Raw genomic sequence first — 22,274 nt, forward strand, 5'->3', positions numbered from 1 at the left:
CTGTCAGGCTGCACAAAGAACTTGCTTGCGTTTAAACTCACTTTTATTGGGTTTTGCCGGGGTAATTGTGATTACGCACAGGAACCAACGGGGAGTGCGCCGCAACCAGCTGCAGCCTTCCGCGTCACTCCAGCGATTCTCGCTTCTGGCACGGCACTCGAGCAACGGCTCGGCGTGTTTGCACTGGAAAACACGCAGGCTTGCGAGTTGGCAAAATGGCAAACTTGCGAACCTGTTTGGCTGCAGAGGCAAAGGAGGAGGACGTCGTGCCTTTGCTTTCCCTCCCAGTCAGATGTTTCACGAGCATTCTACACATTCGCCCATGTCATGTCAACAACAGTCAAACAACAACCTCTGGGGGGGGAATTTGGACTTTTCCACAAACATTTATGTGGTGACCTGATAAGGTCACCACATAAACACTTGCCTCCGTGCAGATTTACAAGAGTGAACTCCTCAGCAGCAGCAGCAGCAGCAGCAGCAGAGGCAACAACAACTGATCGAAGTAGTCTTTGCCTATTACTAATATTATTGCACTCCATGCACAGTTGTTTCGCGGTATCCAGACATCCAGACAAGATTTGCACGTGTGAGTGCACATAAAGCAGTCGTCATGCCAGACGACTTTAAGCTGCAGACGCCTTCATCCTCTTACCTTTGAGCTGCGGCAGCGGTGACAGCTCCACCGGGGCGCTCTGAGTGCGGTACTGGGAAGAGCCCTGGGATCTCCTCTGCCTCTGGGCCTTCCTCATGGACTTCTTGGTGAAGCCGTCCACTTTCTCGGATGCGGAGATGGCCGACATTTTTGAAGAAGAAGAAGGAGAAGAGGAGGAGGAGGAGGAAGGAGAAACTGCCGAGGAATTCAAACGAGCTGGTGTGTACTTTTGCTCGAATGAGAGGGTTTATTTCCCCTTCTGCCGTTCCGTAGTAACACTAAAATATGCTGCGGAGCTCTTGTGTCCAGAGTGTTGTGTTAGTCCGTGTGATAAAAAATATGATCAATCGTTATTACTGAGTCCACAGAACGCGTTACAAGGATGAATAGTTCTCCAATGGGACGACGGCGTTCATTATTAATTATCCGACGCAATTCGCAAAACAACAATTCACGGCATCGCTCAAAAACCAAGTTACGCAAATAACGACACTGAGATTTCTACGCACAATTTTTTTTTCTCCCGTAGCTCCTGTCCGGAGTGGTTAGAAGAAGAAGAAAAAAGGTCAACCTGTTGCGGAGAACGCCGCGGACATTGTCGGAACGAATTCAAGTTGAGAAGTGCTGAAGACACCGCAACGAGCTGCGGCGCCGCGACACAAGCTAGCTCGCTAAAATTATCCGACGATAAGAATGCCACAAGTTTGCGTCATTGACGAGGAAAGAGGAGGGGAGAAAGTTACGATAGCGACAGTTTGTCCGGTGAGGTTAAGCTGTTCGTTCCGACGCAAAGTCGGTGTCTTTGGAGCGCCGCTCGGTGTAAATCCTCGGTGGACTTCCTCAGATTGTTTTTCTTCAAGGGGCGAGTGCTCGAGGTTGAAGTTTGAAACCGTCTCTGTCGACGGCGCGAGGGCTCTTTACAGGCTAGCCTCGTCCAAAAACACCGTCCAGCCGTCGTAACTGCGTCCCTCGGTGAGCGGAGAGAGCTCGTCCGGTTCGCATGGCCTCCGACGAACGCAACGAAACGCTCTCAGGTCGTCAACGCGAAAACACGGCGTAGTCTTTCGGCCATAAGTGTTGTGTCGACGATGATGCCGTTTCTCCGTCTGAACGGAACGCCAGGCTCGCCGCAGAGCGTGACAGGCTGCCCTGCGTCATCGACTGACGTCCCCCGCCGGCCAATCACAGCGCGGCATGTTGGAGACCTTGAAACTTTTTCGCCCAATCACGTCCGGCGGAAAACGGGGCTTCGACACGTGACATGTAAAAACAAATACATGACGGTCAGGTTGATGCCGACGATATTGGCGTCGTTTAATGATTTAAATTTGTTAAAAATTTGGCTACAAAAAAGGGCACGTTTTAAATTGAGATGTGTCGTTGATATTTATTGTCAGTATGAGATTTAATATGGAATACTTCTGCTTATAATGCCAAAGAATGACTTCCCTGAGGGCCTATTGAACACAGCAAACTTCAAGAGTGATAAAAGCCAGACACAGTCCTCTCTTTTGCCTTGATTTACCAGCACAACTAAGATGGAATTTAAAATAAACAAACAAATAAAAATTAAAGATTTCAATTTAAAAAAAAACATCAAAGTTCCCCTATTATGCATCCCAATTGTGAGGAAACTAATATATAAAAATTGGTCAAGAGACAAAATTTTAGAGCACTCTTCAACAGGTAACACTTATACACCAAAACTGAGGCAGAAGTCTGAAAACCACTTTCAGTTTAATAAAATTTAGCTTGGCAAAAGCACAACTTAAATACAAAGGAACCAAGGAACAAATGGTTGGTTATTTTGTACATATGAACAACTAGAACATGAACTCATGTCCAATCCTATACATGCAAAAAAAAAAGAAAAAACCATAAAGAAGAAACCGTGCGTCAGAGTTAACTTTGATAAAAAGCCAGACAGGCAAGGCAAATTGGTTAAACGTTGTCAGTTGCTACTAAAACTGGGAGACAAATACTTTGTGGTTTCGGAATTCTTTAAGGACAAACATATTATATGTGTTAACACATCTCTCAGAGTTGTCACGAGGGCTCACATGGGAACCTTTGACCCAGCGTAAATTAAATCTCCCTTCCAATATTCTAAAAAGGCTTCAACTTCAATAGGTTTTTGTCAGAAATCAGCAAAGCCCAGGTAACCTGGATGCAGGCACTATATTTAAAGGCTGCCGATTCAGAATTCCATTTAAACAAAATGTACAAAGAACACGCAGAGGAAAGACAGCGATCCAGGTCACTCCCGAGGCCTCGTTGTGAAATAGGTGGAAATTTTCTTCATGCTCTGTGGTGAGCGAATGGTCTGCAAGAAAAGAAAGGAAACAAGTCAACTCATATCTCGTAACTAATCGAGCTTGTGAAAAACATTATGATCCTAAACATCAAAACTAGACACCTAATAATCTTAGCATGTTCTGTCCAAATGCTATTGTTGTACTTGTACAATTGTTTTCTCAGTGATGTTCAGTGAAGACAGGAGGTGACTGGATTTTCCTGACTGACAACATTCCAGGTAATTATAGGTGTAGAGGACCGCCGACAGAAATAATTAGCGTCTTAAAATCTGGCTGTAAGAGCCTCTTAACAAGAAAAAAAAAATCTAGACTTAACACAATCATGTACAAGTGCCTTATTTGATGTAATATAGTAAAATATCGTACACCGTGATGTATAATAAAAGCTCAGTGGGGTGTTTTGTTAGCTCTGGTTATTTTAAGATTAGGGACAGCACGGAGGAAAAAAGAAAACATGGAGTGTGAGGAAAAACAGAGGAAAATCCAAAGTCCCTGAAATGGAATTAGATGAGAAACAATCCAGTTCCACTGGACCCAGCAGAACAACCTTGGCTGCCGGGACGCCACTTAACCAGCTGAACTGAAACTTCAAACTAGGGATGCAAAAACACCCTAAACATTTATCCTCTGACTTTAAGTTGACATCTAATGGGTCACATTTTAACTTTTTTTTTTTTTTTTAAGTTGTTTAAAAGTAACTTGTTCTAGGTATACAGGTATACACCAAGCTATTTAACAAAAAAAGCCCTGTAAAAAATGTTCAATTAATTGCAACTAATTTCATTTAGTCGACTAACTTCTTAATCGACGATTAATCGATAATCGATTAATTGTTAACATCCCTACTTCAAACTTTTAAAACCAAAAACCTTCGGTTTTTTGTGCTCACCGGTGAAGCTGGTATCTTGCCCTCTGGTTTTTTCGATGCAACGGGGCTTTTATGGACCCGGGAGCTCCCCTGACCTTTCCTCTTCTTCTGGCTCATCGCCGACAGCCAGTCTCTTCCTCCTGGAGAAAAATTCTCTTTGCCGGCGTTGCTCCCCGACGCCCGCTCATCGTCCTCGGCGTTCTGCTCCATTTGTGTCCGAGCAGAGCAGCAGATTTCCGACTGGCCGCGGTTCCTCTTGGCCGCCGGGTCGAGTTCGGTCACACCGTCGAACTCGTCACCGACGGCTGGTGGCTCGCCGTCGCCCGTCTCCAGCCTGCGTTTGGCTCGGCGCTCGGCCGGAGAGGCGTTGGCAGCCGCGCTCTGGATGCACGGGCTTAGCACCTGGCGCGGAATAGGTCTGGCCGGGCTGGGCGTCAACCACCGCTTGATGGTCGTCGGCGTCCTGAGCTTCGGCGCCGGAGCTTCTCGGGAAGGTGGAGGCGAGGCGGTGGTGCTGGAGGGCAGTGGCAGGGCGGCGCCGCTGGGAGCGCAGGTGGCGGGCTGCGGCGACGGCGGGCCGTCAAGACTCTCCGCCCTCTGGACCTTGGCGGGGGTCGTTTCCGCTCGGAGCAGAGCAGCTACGGATGAGCAGAGATATAAATCAGCATGGAGCCAAGGAATAGAATGATTCATGAAAGATGAAAAAAAAAAATTATGAGAAGCAGCCCAGAGCTGTGTTGATGCTCTGTTGCTTCACTGACACTAGAATAGAATAGAACAGAACAGAATAGATTCATTAATACCATATTGGAGCAACAAAATGTAGTGCAAAGAAGGAAAAATTATATCAATTATAAAGAAATAAAAGTAAAAATAAAACGTAGGAAGGAAAAACAAGATATTTACATGTTATAAACGGTTGGATTATTTACAGTTATCTACACAATGCTGACATAAATACCTGTTTCATTACACGTTTATAAAGTGAAGTGGTTAACAAGGCGATTTTATTGAGTGCAGTCGTAAAGCCTGACGGCAGCAGGAAGTCTGATATGTTGGAAGGAAATATTTAGAAAGGGAATTCTTCCCGAGAGCTTGCAGATTCTGATCCAGTGCAGCTCCGTCCAATAGAAATCACACTTTGACTGAGTTGATTTGTTCAAGCCAATTGGCTCGATTGGCTGGAACTTTCTCTCAATAAGTTACTTCCTGTCTGGGTACAATCTTCCACACTGTATGACTCTCCCCAACTTAAAAAAAAAAAAGCTCCTGTATTATAAACAGTGTTGGCGAGTTATCTATTACTAATCCCCCACTGTAATTAAACTTAAAATGTAACAGGATTACTGCGGCAAAACTGGTAATCGTATCATAATTACTTTATTAAGTAACAATTCATTCATGTTAAGAGGACAAAGGCAATATTTGGAATTGCAAAATTTGCACTTTAAAAAAGTTGATTCCAAAGCACTGAGCAACTGTTACTTTATCTTCTTTCTTTTTTTTAGCTAAATTAATTAGTAATTAATAATTGATTACTTATGAAACAAAGTAGTCAAAGAAGTAATTAGATTACGTTATTAAGATTAAGAAGTAATCAGTAATCAGTAGTTGCATTACTTTTATGGAGTAATCCCAAAAACACTGATTATAAACGTTCTCTTCACCGCAGCTCCAGTGTCTTTGCACGACTAATAATTAAAAAAACAAAAACAAAAAACACACAAATATTTTTTTTTACATTTAGATTGGACTGAAGAGGAACTGCACTTGTAAACATCGCTACTGGTTGCGCCGCGACGCTTACTTGTGGGAGGCTTGGCCCGGGCCCAGCCCACCAGGTTGGCCTGTCCGACTGTAGACTGCGCTCCATCCATTTCGCGCCGGAGCCGCCATATCCGCACTGTGTGGTCATCGGAACAGGAAGCAATCTGTCGGCGGAGCGGGGAGGATTAAACAGGAACCAGATCAGCGCTACTGCGCATCAGGGGAGCTCAGCTTCGCAGCGGGGGAGCGCGATGCGACTCCAGAAGTTTTAGCAAAAAAGGGAAAAGCCAGGATGGAGGAGATTACTGCGGCGGGCTTCAAATGAAAAGTTTGCCTTCGTCTTTACCTTTGTGAAATCCGTCGGACACCAAGCGACGGAAGTGACTTCCTCGCTGTGGCCTTGCAGCGTCATGGGAGGGTACGCGGGGTCAGAAATCTGTCATGTAAAACAAGATTTAAGCTCTATCAACAGACACAACTCCCCTAAAGAATAACACAGCAGAATGATTTGAGAGCTCACCTTCCAGATGTGCGTTTGATGGTCACTTGAACCGCTGGCTAAAAACTGGTCGTCCGGGCTGACGGTGGACTTGATGTAAAAAGAGGAGTTCTTGTGGCCACTGAAAACTGCCACTATGGGAGAAGAGACACAGTACTGTGTGGGTCAACAAGTAATTCGATTATAAAAGGTTGCTGGTGTAGAATCTGTTGACAAACAGGCTGAACAAAAGGCAAAGAGTGGCTATTTAAAACAGCTGCCTGACCTGCAGCGTTTCAGTGTTGACTAGTTTAGAATAGAATAGAATGGAAAAACCTTTATTGATCCCACAGTGGGGACATTTGCATGACTACAGCAGCAACTGTATAGTGCAGAAAGATGGAGAATTATATTAATTAAAAGAAATATGGAAATAAAAAATTAAAATAAAATATTTGTAGGGCATGAATGGAAAAAAAACAGCTAAATATTTACATCTTATGGACAGTCGGATTTAAAACTGCTGGATTTATTCTAGTCCTTTGCCACTTAGGGATTCATATATTTATAATTAGGTTAGCAGGGATGTTGAGGTGTTTCAAAATGTGCAAATTTTGAGTGCATTTTCAAAATTGAAACAAGCAAAAGCAAAAATGGTATATTTGTCTTGTTTTTGAACACAGTATCGTTAACACTGGTAAGTCAATTTTGCACAACATGCAATCTCTAACATTAACTTTAACGAAACATCGGTCTGCCTTCCATCTACTGACATGCTGCAAAAATGATTCCTGCCTTTGCAGAGCCTGTTTTTCCCCATTCAGCTTGGGATCATCTTTTACCTGGAGAGGTCTTGACCCCGCTGACGTTGAACATGTAGATGCTGTCATCGGTGCAGTTGCAGAAGACGTTGGACCTCGTGGAGTCCAGAACAAGCCCAGAGTAACCTGCGGGACCCAGGGGATAACTTTAAGGCTTTGAGCTTCGCACATTTAAACCTGTTCTGTCTGTGTATTTCACAGAGAGACGCGGTTGTCCGGTGTGGTGTGAAACGCACCGAGCCTCATCCGCATGCAGGAACCCGGGTAGGGGAAAGTCTGCAGCGGAACGGGGTCGTGGCGGTGTGCGGTGAAGTTCTTCCTGAGGTCCCACATCTTGATGACACTGATTTGGAATGGTTGATGGGTGGGAAAACGAAAATTAAAACGATGACGCCACTTAGGACCAACTTTGTAACACAGGGTGCTAATTTCTTACCCGTCGACGGCTCCGGAGGAGATGAGGGTGTGCTGATCTTGGAACAGAACCACAGTCACGCTCTGCTGGCTGTCCTGCGAGAGGAAAAGAAACAACGCACAATGCAGGTTTAAATAAGAGCCTCTGCTGTGCTCTGTTGTGGGCAACGAGGACACTTACAACACTAGGAGCCATGCCACGAGCGCTGCCCCGCCTCTTCTTCGCCTTGGTGGAAGGATTCTGCTCGGCCTTGTTGTGAGCTCCCCTGATCTGGTTGGTGGGTTTGTAGAAACCATCTGAGAAAGAAAACCCTCTTAATTGTAAGATGCTTTGAATCAATACCTAAATGTTGTTTGTCATTTAAAAGTAATAACTGAATTTAAAAAAAATACCTTTTTTACTGCATCTGGTGTCCCAAAGCATAATATTTCCATCCCTGGCCCCGGTGCAGAATACATCTGTATATTGGAAGACGACGATTATTATATGTGCAAACTATTTGATGCAGCATATTCAACCTCGGGGTTAAAGGGCTCCTCATAGGCAATGTCGCTGCTAGGGATGTTAACAATTAATCGATTATCGATTAACTGGCGATTAAGAATTTCATTGATTCAACTAAATTAGTCGCAATTATTTGAAAATGTTTTACACCGATACTAGTTAAAATCATTATAACAGTGTAGTGGCAGGAAAGAGCAATTCAAATGTAGATAATGTAATGGTCATAATATAACTAGAACTTAAAAGTTACTTTTAAACAACTTTAAAAAAAAAAAGTTAGAAGTCAACTAAAGTCAGAGGATACATGTTTAGGGTAGTTTTACTGTTCTCTAATGTCAAAATGGGTCACATTGGACCCTTAACATTGTTTAAGGGTTAAATAATGTGTTCAATTTAGGTTCTCAGGAAGAAAAAAAAAATTGCACCTTATCAATTAATTGTTAATCGATGGATAAGGTCAATCGACTAACGATTAACGAATTTGCGTCCCTAGTTGCTGTGTTTACTTTCCGTACCTGTCTCTTGCGGTGCAATCGCCACGGACTTCAGGCTGCACAGGTGACCTTTGAAGCTGCCCAACAGCTCTCCGGACTTGACATCCCACAGCCTGGCCATTTGATCACCGGAGGCAGTCACCTGGAGGTGAAATCGAAGTTTGGAACGCAATCCGAACATGCATGCATCTGGGGAGCGTCGCTAAAACGAGGGTACCGACCATGTGGGAGTTCCCTGGTACCCAGGCGATGTCGAAGACTGCGTTCTCATGAGCCAGCCATTCTGCAGACAATCACACAAACACACACACAAACATCAGCCACTGACGTCTTTGAAACTGAAAGAAGTGGGGGGGGGGGAGATCAACTGCATACACGTACCTTTGAGCAGGGGGTTCTCGCGGCTCTCCGTGTTGTAGAGCCGAACTATACCTTCTTCGTTGGCCACCGCGAGGACGTTCTGTTGCTCTCCAGCTGATCCGCGAGAGAGAAAGATGGGACTCTGGTTAGTGTCAACCAACTCACGGCGTCTGAAAAGTAGGTGCCGTCGCCTCACCGTGGCAGAAAGCCATCCCGAAAGGAGGCACGGAGTCGCCGAGGTTCCCAAAGGAGACGTGTTGATCGTGGCGGACGCACTGGTAGCCTTCCAGCAGGGAACCCAGCGGGTAACTGGGCCAGCGGCTGTCCGCAGCACGGCCTGCTCGAACAGGGCGAGGTGTTGGATGAGCGCCAGTATTAAGCATCATTCGACACAACGCTACTTAAATCCGCAACATTAGCATGCCATCCGTTCATGCGTTGAATGTGCTAAAGTGTCCGTTACTGTAATTCCAGTTGAACAAACGTATTTGTGAAACGGTTAAAACTCCACGAGCTACGTGTTCGTGTCACGACGACTGAAACGTCTCCCTGGCAAAGTTTGGTTAGCAAACTTTTATTTAAAACCAACAGACGCTGTCGTAGTTTTACCAGTAGCGTTGGAAATGTACGGATCGCAACAAAGACTCACAACACAACTAGGACGGGACTTTTCTCACCGTTCTGCCTCCGTCTGCCCACTCCCCTGTCAACGATCGATCGGAAAAGCATTGCTAACGCTCCCCTTGGGGTTCCGATCAAAAATATGTCTTGCAGAAAATAGGAATAGTTTGTGAATCCGGCGGTCCGTTTCCTCACTCTTCTTTCCTCTTTCCCGCGAACAGATATTGCGGGTTAAGGAACCCGCTAAACTCGTCCCTTCCCTCCTATTGGTTGAAAACAAACGTTTGCTTCACTTCCGACTTATCTGCATCCTGTTTGTTCAACAAATGGCGCGAGCAACGCATCTATAATCGTCTATTGTAATAAAAACACGAAGTTTTGACACCGAGTACTATTGAGGAAAAATTAGGTAATAAAAGTTATTGTTAGTGGGCGTTTCGGGGAAAATTTATTAGATCTATAATAAGTTAATAAGAAACTGCGCAATATTCAACTCTCTGAGAAGGGTTTACTTAAGGTCCAAGGTAATAGAATTAAACTTGTCATTTCAATAAAGTGCAGTAGAAATGAATTGTTTTATGTTAAGTGTAATGTTACGCTTTATTTGATTTTTTTTTTTTTTTTTTTTTTTTTTTTGAGAACCAGAAGTTGTTGCGCTTAACTTCCGGTTTTGATGACGTACTACCGACACCTCCTCCACCACAGTCTGTGCACAGTAATCCATACTTGTGCTGTGTCTCAATGCAGGTTCTGTACCCTTGAGACCGAGTGTCCTGCGTCTGAAGGAAGGGTTCTTAGAGTTCCCAGCCCCGCCTCACCACTCAGGACGGTCTAGCCTTCGGCGTATTTCCTCGTTTCGTCACCGCCGTTCCCTACGGCTGGCCAACCCCGGAAGTGACGTTTTTATAGTATCAAGCTAACCATTGGTTTGCCATCTAACGATGGCGTTGAATGTTCAAATAAATAAAAACCCGATGTTAAAACTGAATATTTTATGTTAAATTTAATTTATACGAAGTGTCCTTGCCAGTCGATGCCGCTAATTTCAGCTGATTTCCCAGGATCCCACGATGCTTTGCAGCCGCACGCAAAGGATCATGGGATACACAATTGCGCGAAGGATATTAGCGGTGCAGCCTTGGAATCGGCTAAAACGAGTGTGTATTTCCGAGTACGCATATTTAGCGTCCAAAGCATCCTCGGGAATTGGGACAGGCCTTCGCGCAGTGCTTTGACGCAACTTCCTGTCAAAATGCGTACTTCAAGGATGCAGACCCTGAGTTGAGACAGAGCAATAGTCCCATTCATCTCGTGGATGCTATCAAGCTGACCCTTTCAGATAAACAACGGGGCTGAGATGTCGCTGTCGAGTGCGCGCTCATTCCTGTCCGAAGCTTGTTATGGCGAACAAGAGCTGGACGCCAACTCCGCTCTCATGGAGCTGGACAAAGGTGCGCTAACATAGCGAGCTAACGAGCTAGCACGAATCTTTTCCCCGTTACACAGAGTTTCGCCCTCCCTCTTGTCTTCGTCGTGTTCAGTAATATTAAGCTGTCCTGGGAAGCTCTTACTATTTTCTGACCGGTCCTGTTCTAATTCCAGGGTTGCGCTCAGGGAAGATCGGGGAGCAGTGTGAAGCTGTGGTGCTCTTCCCCAAGCTCTTCCAGAAGTACCCTTTCCCCATCCTGATCAACTCCGCTTTCCTCAAGTTGGCTGACATTTTCAGGCTTGGGTATGGATGCGTTTTGTGCCCCCGAACTCATTAATATGACTGTGAAACGCCCAAGCGTCGTATTGTTATGAATTTTAGACACATACAAATAAGTGAACCCAGAATGACAGTTTTCCATAAAACTATACACACCTCTCCACTGTACCCAAGCTGACCAGCAGTACCATTAAGTACATCCCTAAAATGATGCTATTGAGTGCATATTGGCATTAGCAATGCATTAAACTTGAGTAACATGACTTCTGTTAACCCACATCTGCACCAGCATTAAAGCCTCCTGACACCAGTTAACATGTATGTCTTAAGCATCAAGATGATTGTATTTCTATGGTAGTAAGATGGTGCTTTACGGCCGTCATCTGAAAATAAACAAATCTTGTTTGTCGAATGTCAAATATAAGCCCTATCATTAGCCTCTTTTTTTTTAATTTTTTTTTATTTAAATCTTTATAAATCCCACACGTGTTGCTCCAAATTGTGATTTACTGACACTTATCTGTCCAATTTCAGGAACAACTTCCTGCGTCTCTGCGTCCTGAAAGTAACCCAGCAGAGTGAGAAACACCTGGAGAAGATCCTCAACGTGGACGAATTTGTCAAGAGGGTCTTTTCGGTCATTCATAGCAATGACCCCGTAGCCAGAGCCATCACTTTGAGGTAATGCTGCTATTGACATCCTGCTTATAGAAACCGGTTGTGAAAGTAGTAATAAAGCAGTAATAATGCTGCACTGTGCTCCAGTTTGAAATTAATCAGTGGCATATTTTTTGCGTGTGTTTCCTCAGGATGCTCGGCAGTCTGGCCTCCATCATCCCTGAGAGGAAAAATGCCCACCACACCATTCGCCAGAGCCTGGACTCTCACGACAACGTCGAGGTGGAGGCTGCTGTGTTTGCCGCTGCGAGCTTCTCCGCGCAGTCCAAGTAAAGAGAACACACTGTGTTGCCTGAGCGAACTCCAGGCGACATTTCGGGAATAACTTTGTCTCGTTTCTCTCCTCTTTCAGGGATTTTGCTGCCGGCATTTGCAATAAAATCAGCGAGATGATTGAAGGTAAACGCCGCATTCTTTTCAGCAGCTTCGTTACTGCGGCGTTCATTGCGGTGTCTGCAGGCTTCACTTAAATGTCTCCGCTCCAGGTTTGGAAACTCCGGTGGACCTGAAGCTGAAGTTGATCCCCATGCTGCAGCACATGCACCACGACGCCAGCCTGGCCTCCAGCAGCAGAGAGCTCCTGCAGCAGCTGGTCAACTCCTACCCCTCCACCACCATGGTCATTGTCACCCTCCACACCTTCACCCAGCTGGCCGCCTCCTCCTTAATTGACATCCCAAAGCAGGTATGATGAAAGAGAGCTCAGCATCCAGACTTTGCTGTACATGTGTCGGCAAATAGCGAAGGGAAGATGACGGGGTTAGGGTTAGATGCCACGTTATGGAGTTACCCCCAATTTTCACCAAAAGCATATTAACATAAGCAAATTATCGATTAATTCATTAATCGTTAGTCGATTGACCTCATCGATTGATGAACGATTAATTCATAAGCGGCAATTTTTTTCTGAGAACCTAAATTTCACAATAGAAAATGTGCCAGGAAGACATTATTTAACCCTTAAATAATGTTGAGGGTCCAATGTGACCCATTTTTACGTTGGAGAACAGTAGAAACACCCTAAACATTTATGCTCTGACTTCAAGTTGACTTCTAATGGGTCACATTTCAACTTTTTTTTTGTAAAGTAAGTTGTTCTATGTATATTATGACCATTACAGGTGAATTGATCTTTCCTGCCACTACACTGTTATAATGATATTAACTACCTGTGTAAAAAATGTTCAATTCGTTGCGACTAATTTAATTGAATCGATTAAATTCTTAATCTCCAATTAATCGCCAATCGATTAATTGTTAGCCTCCCTAGCTGGTATCGTACAAAATGCAGGAATTTAAAGTGTACATACATTTTGTTCATCATACTTTCTGATTTAAAGTGAAAACTGCCTTATTATTTGACGGCCGAACTGAGCAGTGTTGAAGCCGATGCGTCATGTTGACCTTTCACAGTAAAATCCAGCGCATCGAAAAACTTAAAAATCCAGCACATTGTATATTATGATGAAAATCAACCGGATTTGCCGTCTTTTCCAATCACTTTCAAACGCTTTTGGTGCAAATTGGGGGTTAGGAGGTTAAAAATGCTGCAAAAAAACTTGGGAAAAGCTTTTAAGTCTCACTGCAACAAACCTACAGAGAATGTTTTTAACATTTTTAAATTCTTTTCGCCCGCCTGTCTTTCCAGCTGCAGCTCCTCCTGCAGTACCTGAAGGAAGATCCAAGAAGAGCGGTCAAGAGGCTGGCAATCAACGACCTGAAGCTGCTGGCTAAGAAGGCGCCTCACCTGTGGCTCAGAGAAAACACCCAGGTACCGTCTGCACCGCCACGGGGTTCTGTCTGCATTTGCGTGAATTCTGTGAGCAGCGTTTTGACTTGATCCCTCCTACAGACCCTCTGCGAGTGCGCCTTGGCCAGCCCTTACATCAGCCTGAAGCTGGGCATGCTGGCCGTCCTCTCCACCCTCTCCGAAACAATCGCAATCAAGCAGTACTTCAGTAGCATGACAGGTTGTGTTCAATTTCAATCCGAGCTCTGGCAAATACGCAGGATATGGCTGCAGTGCACTGTGCTGTAAAGCTTCTCAACTCTGGGGCTGATCTGTGCTCAACTCTTTAGGAGGACCTTCAGTTTCCCCCCGGCTGACTGACCTGGTTAAACTGGCACAGGAATGCTGTTACCACAGCAACCTGCCAGTGGCTGCGTATGGTGTCATCGTGCTGACCAACATCACAGTTTCCTGTCCAGACAAAGGTTAGTTTTGTCCCAGACCAGATTTGCAGATCGATTTTATTTTCTGCGCTATTTTTTTTTTTTTTTTTTTTTTTTTAAACGTTCACCCATTCTGAACTTCTTCCACGTGTGATTTCCCTCCGCCAGACATCGCGCAGCTGGAGCAGGACACGGTCTTGGGGGTGCAGTCCCTCCTGATGCTCTGCAGCCAGGACAGCAGCAAAAGTGCCCAGGCAACTCTGAAAGTAGGTCGCAGCGGGGAAGCGGGTTGTTCTTTTGAAGCCGCCGGTAGCTGCGTTTCCATTGCAGTTTTTCGCAAAAAAATAGTGATATTTCTAAAATTTCGACACAGTACAATTGTGATTTGCAAGTGTTTCCATTGAACGGTGTGAAGCGCGTAAGCCGCAATTCTCGTAAAGTCTCGTCTCTCGAGAATTACGATTGCTTTTGTTTGTTTACATTTATTTGCTGTAAAGAATGGTTGTTCTATTCTTCTCTTCAATTACGCATCAAAAATATTCTATCTCCTCCTCCGTCCGAACATATCGCGCAATTTTTTTTTACTTGAAGTGAACTGGTCACGTGACCCCGTACGTCACGTACGCTAACATGTAAATGCGAAAAAAGTGTTTTCATGACACTTTCTCAAATTACCTGGATATCGATAGGTCTGAAAAACCACCTCATGAGAGCGTCAAAACCTTTTAGAGATATTTGAGAGGTTTTCCGAAGGTGTTTCCATTCCCAGTTTTTTTTTTCTTTCTTCTCTCTCTTCCCAGACGGCGCTCACCTCCCTGGTCAAACTGCTTAAAGGTCGGCCGCACCTCAGCCAGTCGGCCGTGGAGTTCCTGCTCGGGCAGCTCCACCTCTCCTGCGACCCCTCCCGCGTCCTCATGTGCCACGCCCTGGCCGCCATCGCCACCCACCTGCCCGTGCTGGGCGACGGCATGCTGGGCGACTTGGTGGACCTGTACAGGGTGGCCAGTCACTCGTCCACCGACAAGCAGCAGGAGCTTCTGGTGAGCTCAGGAGGGGAGAAGCCTGCAGTAGTCGAGAAAAGTTTAGGGGCCGTTAAGACTGAACACAGTCAAAAAGAGTCAAAAGTTTGGACCCAGCCGATGAATTTAATGTCTTTTCTTTCATCTTCATGACTATTGACATTGCAGTTTGTCACCGAAAGCATCAGAACTATGTATGAACTACACATGGAATTATGTAGGAAACAATAAAAGTGCAAAACAGCTCAAACATGTTTTTCAAAACTGGAGTTCGAGCTGCAATTGAAGTCTTTTCGCAATCTTACCAGCAGAGGGTGCTCAAACTCTACACGTTACCTCCAATGGTTAACTTCCACATTTATATCTATGCTTTAATCGATATGAGAGCATGCTAGTACGCTATATTCCAGTATTCTTTTATCACAGACATATATTTCAGTTTGTTGAACGTTGCAATAGCCAACACAGTAGTTGTCGCTTGACTTTGCTTCATCCAGACCTTTTGCATGGTGTCCCTGTGCTTGTGGCAGGTCTCTCTAGCCACCGTCATCTTCGTGGCCAGCCAGTCGTCCCTGTCGGCCGAAGTCAAGTCGGTCATCAAGCAGCAGCTGGAGAGCAGCGCCAACGGCTGGACGGTGTACCGCATCGCGCGGCAAGCCTCGCGCATGGTAATGCCAACGCCGATTAACAGTCAGTAGCAGTAGTAGTGATGTTTACTTAGCTTTAGCTTGCCACAGCTCGAATGAAGAACTGAGCAAATGACACTGCTATTCTTATGTGAAGAGAGCCCGACGCGTGACTCAGTCCCACCGTTTCCGACCTCGCAGGGCTGCCACGAGTTCTCCAGCGAGCTGTACCAGAGCCTGCGCACCCGCGTGGCGTCGGAGCACTTCTACTTCTGGCTCAACAGCCTGAAGGAGTTCTCGCAGGCGGAGCAGTGCCTGAGCCGCGTGGCCGACGGCGACTACAGCGGCGCCATGAGCGCCATCGCCGACGCCCTGCGCTCCTACCAGAAGGGCATCGCCTCCCTCACGGTCAGTCCCCGGGGGCTGAGGCGTGTGCCGTGTGCAAAACTCGCCTTCTGACGACTTGCTGCTCCGTTGATTTTAGGCGGCATTTTCTGGTTGTGACTCCAGGGTTCCCACAGTCATGGAAAAATGTGGGAAAAGTCCTGGAATTTTGTAAAAAAAAAAAAAAAAAACTTATGAAATTTGTTTGTAGTTCTACCCTATTGTATGCACAAAGGTACAAATGTGTTATAAGCATGAAAACTCAGTGTTTATAGGTTGTGGTAAGGTCATGGAAAAGTTTGGGAATTTTGTCATTGAAAATGAATGGGAACCCTTTAATTATTATTCTGGAGGTTTAAAGGTCCAGTGTGTAAAATCTTTAAGGAAGCCTGACAGCTTGTTTCATTTAAATGCCAGGCTACCGGGTGCAAGATGGGAGCGAGCTAGGAAAAACTAGGCCTTGCTCTATGTATATTCCTGTATATATGAGGGTAGAAAAACCCAATTACTTTTATTGTACTGAGAGTATACACCTTTATTAATGTATTTGTGGGCAGTATGTTAAGCTTTTACCTGTATAAAAATCATAAATCAAGCCAAATTTTACATACTGGACCTTTAGGTATGAAACTCCGTATTTACTTTGTATTTTATTCTGTATTTATGGTAATTTTGTGCATGGTCATGGAAAGGTTTTGAAATTTTGCCAGTGAAAATGAGTGGGAACTTTTTAATTATTATTCTGGAGGTTCCAGTTTGACTCGAGTCAACAGACAAATGAACATTATGTTCTGTGCCAAAATATCTCCTTTAGCCTTTGAGCCGCTAAATTTCATTTTCAAGATCAGCTAGAACGCAACCCTGCTGTCTTTGTTGCTACGCTTCTTGGACGCTGTTGAGGGTTTTGCTGGGTCTTTTTGCGTCCGCACGAACGCCCGACGAGACGGCGGCCATCTCTCAACTGTCCCATCAATCCCTCCCTTCCTCCCCCCGCCCCACCCAGGCCGCCAGCACTCCCCTCAGCCCGCTCACCTTCCAGTGCGACTTCATCAAGCTGCGCATCGACACCCTGCAGGCCCTGTCGCAGCTCATCTGCACGTGCAACAGCCTGAAGACCAGCCCCCCTCCCGCCATCGCCACCACCATCGCGCTGACCTCCGGCAACGACCTGCAGCGCTGCGGCCGCATCGCCGTGCAGGTAAAAAAAAAAAATCACATGCCCGGACTCCGAGATGGCGGCCGAAGCGCATATGCCGAAAAAGTTTTTGACTTGAGCAAAACAGATTTGCCAGGTATCACGTTTTAATCAACGAAGTTGGTGTTTTTTTTTGTTTTTTTTAATTCCTCAGATGAAGGTGTGCATGGACGAGTTCCGAAGTCTGGCAGCTCGCTACTCCGATCTGCACCAGTCGTCCTTCGACGCCGATTACGCCACCCTGCGCAACGTGGAGCTGTATCCATCAACCTCCGTTTCTTGATTTTCTCGTTTGGTTTTGCTGCGCCGGCTTCTCCGCCTTTCGTTTATCTCCTTGACTCTCCGCTTAGCCAGCAACAGAGCTGCCTGCTCATCTCCCATGTGGTCGAAGCGCTCATACTGGACCCGCAGGCGGCGAGGTGAGCGCCGTCGAACGGATTCACAAATGTCACAGATTTTCGCCGTCGTTGCCGTGTCCTCAAAGTGACGACTCTGAGGCGCAACACCTTCTGGACTAACAAGACTGCGTCTCCGCGATGTAGTTTTCAGGAGTACGGCAGCCAGGGGGCGCTCCAGACAGAGAGCGAGTACGAGCGACGGATGGTGTCGGTCTTCAGCCGCGTGCTGGAGGAAGTGGAGGGCCTCGCCAAGAAACACCCGCCCGTGTCCTTCCTGGTGAGAGATCAGCTCGCGAGCAGGGCGTAAACCTGAGACATGTCGGGTTTCCCATAGTAATTCAAGTTTGAAGTACTCGTCTTCTTTACAGGCCTGAACTGAAGACCAAAACCCAACATTTCTCAATTTTCTTTTAGAACTATGTGTTGGATTTTTATGAGGAAATGATCAGACCAACAACACATAATAAAAATGAAAATTGTTAGGGATGTTAACAATGAACCGATTATCGATGAATTGTGAAAGATTAGAGAATTGAATTGATTAAAAATCGATTAATTTAATTTGATCGATTAAAGATTTCAATCGATTAAATTAAATTAAATTAGTCGGAATTAATTGAATTTTTTTTTACACAGGTTTTTCTTTTGGTAAATGGCGTGGTGTATACATGTATACTTAGAACAAGTTACTTTTAACCAACTTTAAAAAGTTGAAATGTCATCCATTAGAAGTCAACTTAAAGTCAGAGGATAAATGTTGAGGGTGTTTTTACTCTTCTCTAATGTAAAAAGTGGTCACATTGGACCCTCAGCATTATTTAAAGGTTAATAATGTGTTCCTTACACATTTTTCATTGTGAAATTTAGGTTCTCAGGAAAACTTGCCGCTTATTAATTAATCGATGATTGATCGCGAAGGATCAATCACCTAACGATTTATGAATTATGTAATGTCAAAGCTGAAAATACACCTCCTCCTTCTTCTTCTTCTTCCCCTGTCTGGTTGCGCAGCACACGGCTTGCCTCTGTGACGCCGTCATAGCCCTGCTCAAGGTGCCGCTGTCCTTCCAGAGGTATTTCTTCCAAAAGCTTCAGTCAACGAGCATCAAGGTAGCGTCACTACTCACTACATTTTTTTTTTTTTTACTTGCCGTCTAAATCCAGGTTATAGCACAGCTGCTATCTTTTCTGTACACTGACCACTGTGTGTGTGTGTGTGTGTGTGTGTGTGTGTGTGTGTGTGTGTGTGTGTGTGTGTGTGTGTGCGTGTGCGTGTGCGTGTGTGTGTGTGTGGTTCCAGCTGGCCCTCTCGCCCTCGCCGCGGACTCCCAGCGAGCCCATCCCTCTGCAGAGCACTCAGCAGCTGACCCTGAAGGTGGAGGGGGTGGTACAGCACGGCTCCACCCCAGGACTGTTCAGGAAGATCCAGTCTGTGTGCCTCAATGTCACTTCTGTCCTCCAGACTAAGGGGGGACCCGACTACAAGGTATCTAATGTGGCCTACATCCTGTAATTACACATTAATAATAATACATTAGACTTTTATTGCGCTTTTTTTGGAAACTCAAAGACACTTGACATCGAAACACCTTACATATTGCTTGGGATGCACCGATGAGTTTTTACGAAAATTACGGCACACCGTTCAATGAAAACACCTGCAAATCGCAATTGTAATTTGTTGAAATTTTTAGATCTATTGGCTTTATTTTGCGAAAAACTCATGAAAACGCAGCTTGTGTCGTGGTATCGGCACTTATTTTTCGAATACAGGTAGAGTACTCATCCCAGGTATCAGTGCATCGCTACACGTTACCATTACCTTTTGGGGTATATTTACTCTCTTTTTCCTCCGTCCCCGTTCAGATTCCGCTCGACTCCAAAACCAACGAGATCGAAAAGCGCGTGGAGCCCCACAACGACTACTTCAGCACGCAGTTCCTGCTGAACTTCTCCATCCTGGGGACCCACAGCGTCACCGTGGAGGCGTCCGTTGTGGACGAGGGCGGCACCGAGTGGAAGACGGGGCCCAAGACGACCGTTTCCGTCAAATCGCTGGAGGACCCGTACTCCCAGCAGCTGCGACTTCAGCTGCAGCAGCAGCAGCAGCAGCAGCAGCAACAGCAGCAACAGCAGCAGCAACAGCAGCAGCAGCAGCAACCTGGCGGATCGCAGCCCGCCCCCCAGAGGAGTGCGTACGCTCGCTACTAGCAACCGTCGTCTCCCTGCTTACTTATCCAAGACAGTGTTAAGCTCGCGCGCCCTGATCATTTTTCTTTTCTTTGTGAAGAAAATGTTTGTTGTCTCGGTGATTAAAAGCCTGCTTTGACTTTAAATGCCGTTTTTTTTTTTTTATTTGTTGTTTTTGAAAAAAATAAATATATATGTTGAGCACTTATGAAGGAATAAAGATTTGACGGTATGATATCCTACACCGTTTAATGTAGCATCCTTACAATGTGCACTTCACACAGAACGTCCTTGGAATTTACTGCTGGGTACTGATGTGAAGTGTAGAATCATAAATGGCCATTAGGGGGCAGACCATCGCCACTAACGAGGCATCGTTGTTCAAAATTCTCTGAATTCTCGCTGTCAGGTTCAGACTTGTCTAAACCGCAAGGTTAAGTTGAGACTGCAAGTGTGTTTTGCAGTATTGAATTTCCAAACAGTTTGATTCTTAACAGCAACAACATACGACGCTGTTTCAGGATGTCAGTCTAACATTGTTTACTAATGATGCAAATTGATTAGGTGGCGTTCCCCCCTTAACATATCGGTCAATGTCGTGATTTAATCAGCGGGAATTTGTCGAATTACAATGCAAAATATTCAGCACATTATTCCAATGTGAAAAATCATCTCTTTATTTGTAGGTATAATTAAACACCAATGTTTGACAACAGGAAGCCTGCGCACTTAATGGCTGGAATCTGGCGTCTGGTTAAACCAGTTCGATCCGCCAAAGTCGGAAAGAGTGGTCATTGTAGTTCCCCGGAGATTTTTCAAAATAAAAGTGCTTGGACTCGTCAATTTCGCTCACAGCTGTGCACGTTGCAAGAATTCTGAAATTGAGTGGTTAAACCGTATTTCTACTTGGGTTATTCCATTATCACGATCTTCCTAAAATGTTAAACTTGTAATCGTAAAATTCCCTAATTTCTGTCTTTCTTTCTTTTTTTTAAATTATAGACTACACTAACTGAATTAATAATACGAATAATAATACACGGTACCTGCTTTGCCATATCAGTACCATTTGTAAAAGAAAATATATTGAGGGAATTTCATGTATACATGAATTAATCTGTATTGTGCTATGAATTCCACCACCTCTGCAAACTAAAATGCAGGAGACGCGCGGGCAGGGGTGGATGGATGTTGTGTTATTTTCATATATTTACATGATATGAATCATGAAAAGGTTAATATGGTTATTTGTTTAGTTTAGACGCGGCACAAACAAAAGCTCTTGTTGTGACATGACTTCCGGGTTTAATACTAGAGTGATTGACGGCACATTGATGGTCTTAGAATCCGGGTCCGGCGGGGGAAGATAACGGGTGCTGCTGCCGCGCACTGAGACACGAAAACCCCCGTCGTCCTCCTTCACTTGACGAGCGTATGTCGGCTGTAGTTAGTGCCCCTCTTGCATCCAGCGGTGTTCGCTCCGGGCCTGCCTCCGACCTCCCCTCCGTTCATCGCCGCCGGGTGGGGAGCTCGGAAGCTAACGCTTAGCTAACTTGACGATGACGATAACGACGACGACGACGACGATGATGATGATGCATCAGTGGAATTATCCCGCTGTCTCGGACTGAGATGGAGTCGGCGGCGACGCTGCTCAAGTGGAGTTGCTTGCTAGTCAGTTAGCGAGCTAACGGTGCCCCGCCGCCGGGGACTGCGCGGTGGCCGAGCCCCCCTGGATAACGCGAGCTAGATGGGTGCAGCCGTGGTTTTATCGCGCCTGGTTTGTTGTGAAGGCAGCAGACGTTTGTACCACTGCCCGGAGATCTGATAAGAGAAGCCCGGCCGTATCACCTAAAGGGGGCAGGCAGGGAAAATGCTAACCTAACCGTTTAAGATTAGCCACACGTGACTCAAATCATTGCTCCGACAATTCCTCCTCACATCTCCGCTTGTCCTTGGATGCTTCAGCGACGATAAACGGGTAAGTGGCTCCGGCTGTTAGACTTCTTCCCTTCCCGTACGTTGTAGCTTCGGCAAACATTTTTTTTTTGGTGGATAACGGGGGGGGCGGCGGGGGAACCCTGATATGCTTCACGTTATGCTTTGTCTAATTTAAACATTCGGTCTCGGGCGTGCTAGAATCCCCAAAGCTCTTCTGGATAATCTACGGTGGTGGCTTCCCACACTGTGTGTTTTTTATTTTTTTTTATTTTTTATTTTTTTTTAAATTTCAAATCACGTTTGGACTCATTGTGGCCAGACACATCTGCACACCCTCGTAGTGCTAGCTCGCCCACCACCACCACCACCCTGTCCTACTGCTACAGCTAGCACGCCTTCAAGTGTTCCCACAGCGTCCCCGCTCCTCCTTATATGGACCTATCTTCGCACGCTTTTAAAACGTTCCTGATGAGATCAGGCAGCCGTACAGTCGACCCCCTCCCCACCTCTAACCTACAACCTACAACCTCCACAACCAGCATTCGCAATGCAAATCCACACCGGCACTTTGGCAATTTTACAAAATGAAACGCACGCTTTCCATGAAATAGCCGGAGAACCTGCTTCCCAAAGGCGACGTGCTGTCTCTTCCTCTTCTTCTTCTA

General features: G+C 45.6%; 4 protein-coding genes and 1 long non-coding RNA gene across 5 annotated transcripts in view; 2 read left to right on the plus strand and 3 right to left on the minus strand.

Annotated features, from left to right (window-relative positions):
- Nucleotides 1-1,785, minus strand: part of ppp2r5a (protein phosphatase 2, regulatory subunit B', alpha isoform) — a 30,928-nt gene extending 29,143 nt beyond the window's left edge. Inside the window, exon 1 of the mRNA XM_076037592.1 lies at nucleotides 656-1,785. Within this exon, the coding sequence (XP_075893707.1) occupies nucleotides 656-803 (148 nt within the window). The 5' untranslated portion in view covers nucleotides 804-1,785. The remainder of the gene's footprint in view (nucleotides 1-655) is intronic.
- A 588-nt stretch (nucleotides 1,786-2,373) lies between these two features.
- On the minus strand, nucleotides 2,374-9,576 carry dtl (denticleless E3 ubiquitin protein ligase adapter). The gene is made up of 15 exons (XM_076037590.1): nucleotides 9,355-9,576; nucleotides 8,874-9,014; nucleotides 8,699-8,791; nucleotides 8,539-8,600; nucleotides 8,339-8,459; nucleotides 7,712-7,777; nucleotides 7,500-7,615; nucleotides 7,341-7,414; nucleotides 7,141-7,247; nucleotides 6,926-7,030; nucleotides 6,126-6,238; nucleotides 5,952-6,041; nucleotides 5,646-5,769; nucleotides 3,860-4,476; nucleotides 2,374-2,978 (listed from the first exon to the last, which is right to left on the minus strand). The coding sequence occupies exons 1-15, from the start codon at nucleotides 9,404-9,406 to the stop codon at nucleotides 2,913-2,915; spliced, it is 1,947 nt and encodes a 648-aa protein (XP_075893705.1). The 5' UTR covers nucleotides 9,407-9,576; the 3' UTR covers nucleotides 2,374-2,912.
- A 364-nt stretch (nucleotides 9,577-9,940) lies between these two features.
- On the plus strand, nucleotides 9,941-19,813 carry ints7 (integrator complex subunit 7). The gene is made up of 21 exons (XM_076037587.1): nucleotides 9,941-10,026; nucleotides 10,597-10,749; nucleotides 10,901-11,030; nucleotides 11,541-11,687; nucleotides 11,816-11,953; nucleotides 12,037-12,083; nucleotides 12,170-12,369; nucleotides 13,333-13,455; nucleotides 13,537-13,654; nucleotides 13,764-13,898; nucleotides 14,025-14,122; nucleotides 14,657-14,896; nucleotides 15,406-15,543; nucleotides 15,703-15,909; nucleotides 16,889-17,083; nucleotides 17,235-17,338; nucleotides 17,431-17,499; nucleotides 17,623-17,755; nucleotides 18,490-18,588; nucleotides 18,779-18,964; nucleotides 19,345-19,813. Exons 2-21 carry the CDS (start codon nucleotides 10,656-10,658, stop codon nucleotides 19,687-19,689), a joined length of 2,946 nt encoding a protein of 981 aa, XP_075893702.1. The 5' UTR covers nucleotides 9,941-10,026; nucleotides 10,597-10,655; the 3' UTR covers nucleotides 19,690-19,813.
- On the minus strand, nucleotides 18,682-19,440 carry LOC142896105 (uncharacterized). Its single transcript, XR_012928299.1, has 2 exons — nucleotides 19,301-19,440; nucleotides 18,682-18,985 (listed from the first exon to the last, which is right to left on the minus strand). It is a non-coding gene; the product is annotated as an uncharacterized LOC142896105 (long non-coding RNA).
- Nucleotides 19,814-20,983: 1,170 nt separating the features above from the next.
- Nucleotides 20,984-22,274, plus strand: part of lpgat1 (lysophosphatidylglycerol acyltransferase 1) — a 37,761-nt gene continuing 36,470 nt past the window's right edge. The window contains exon 1 of the mRNA XM_076037556.1: nucleotides 20,984-21,649. The gene's annotated coding sequence lies outside the window, so the exon portion shown is untranslated. The remainder of the gene's footprint in view (nucleotides 21,650-22,274) is intronic.

This window comes from Nelusetta ayraudi, unplaced genomic scaffold, assembly GCF_046127955.1.
Source record: "Nelusetta ayraudi isolate G7.1 ecotype Tasmania unplaced genomic scaffold, CSIRO-AGI_Nayr_v1 ptg000052l, whole genome shotgun sequence".
Lineage (NCBI taxonomy): Eukaryota > Metazoa > Chordata > Actinopteri > Tetraodontiformes > Monacanthidae > Nelusetta > Nelusetta ayraudi.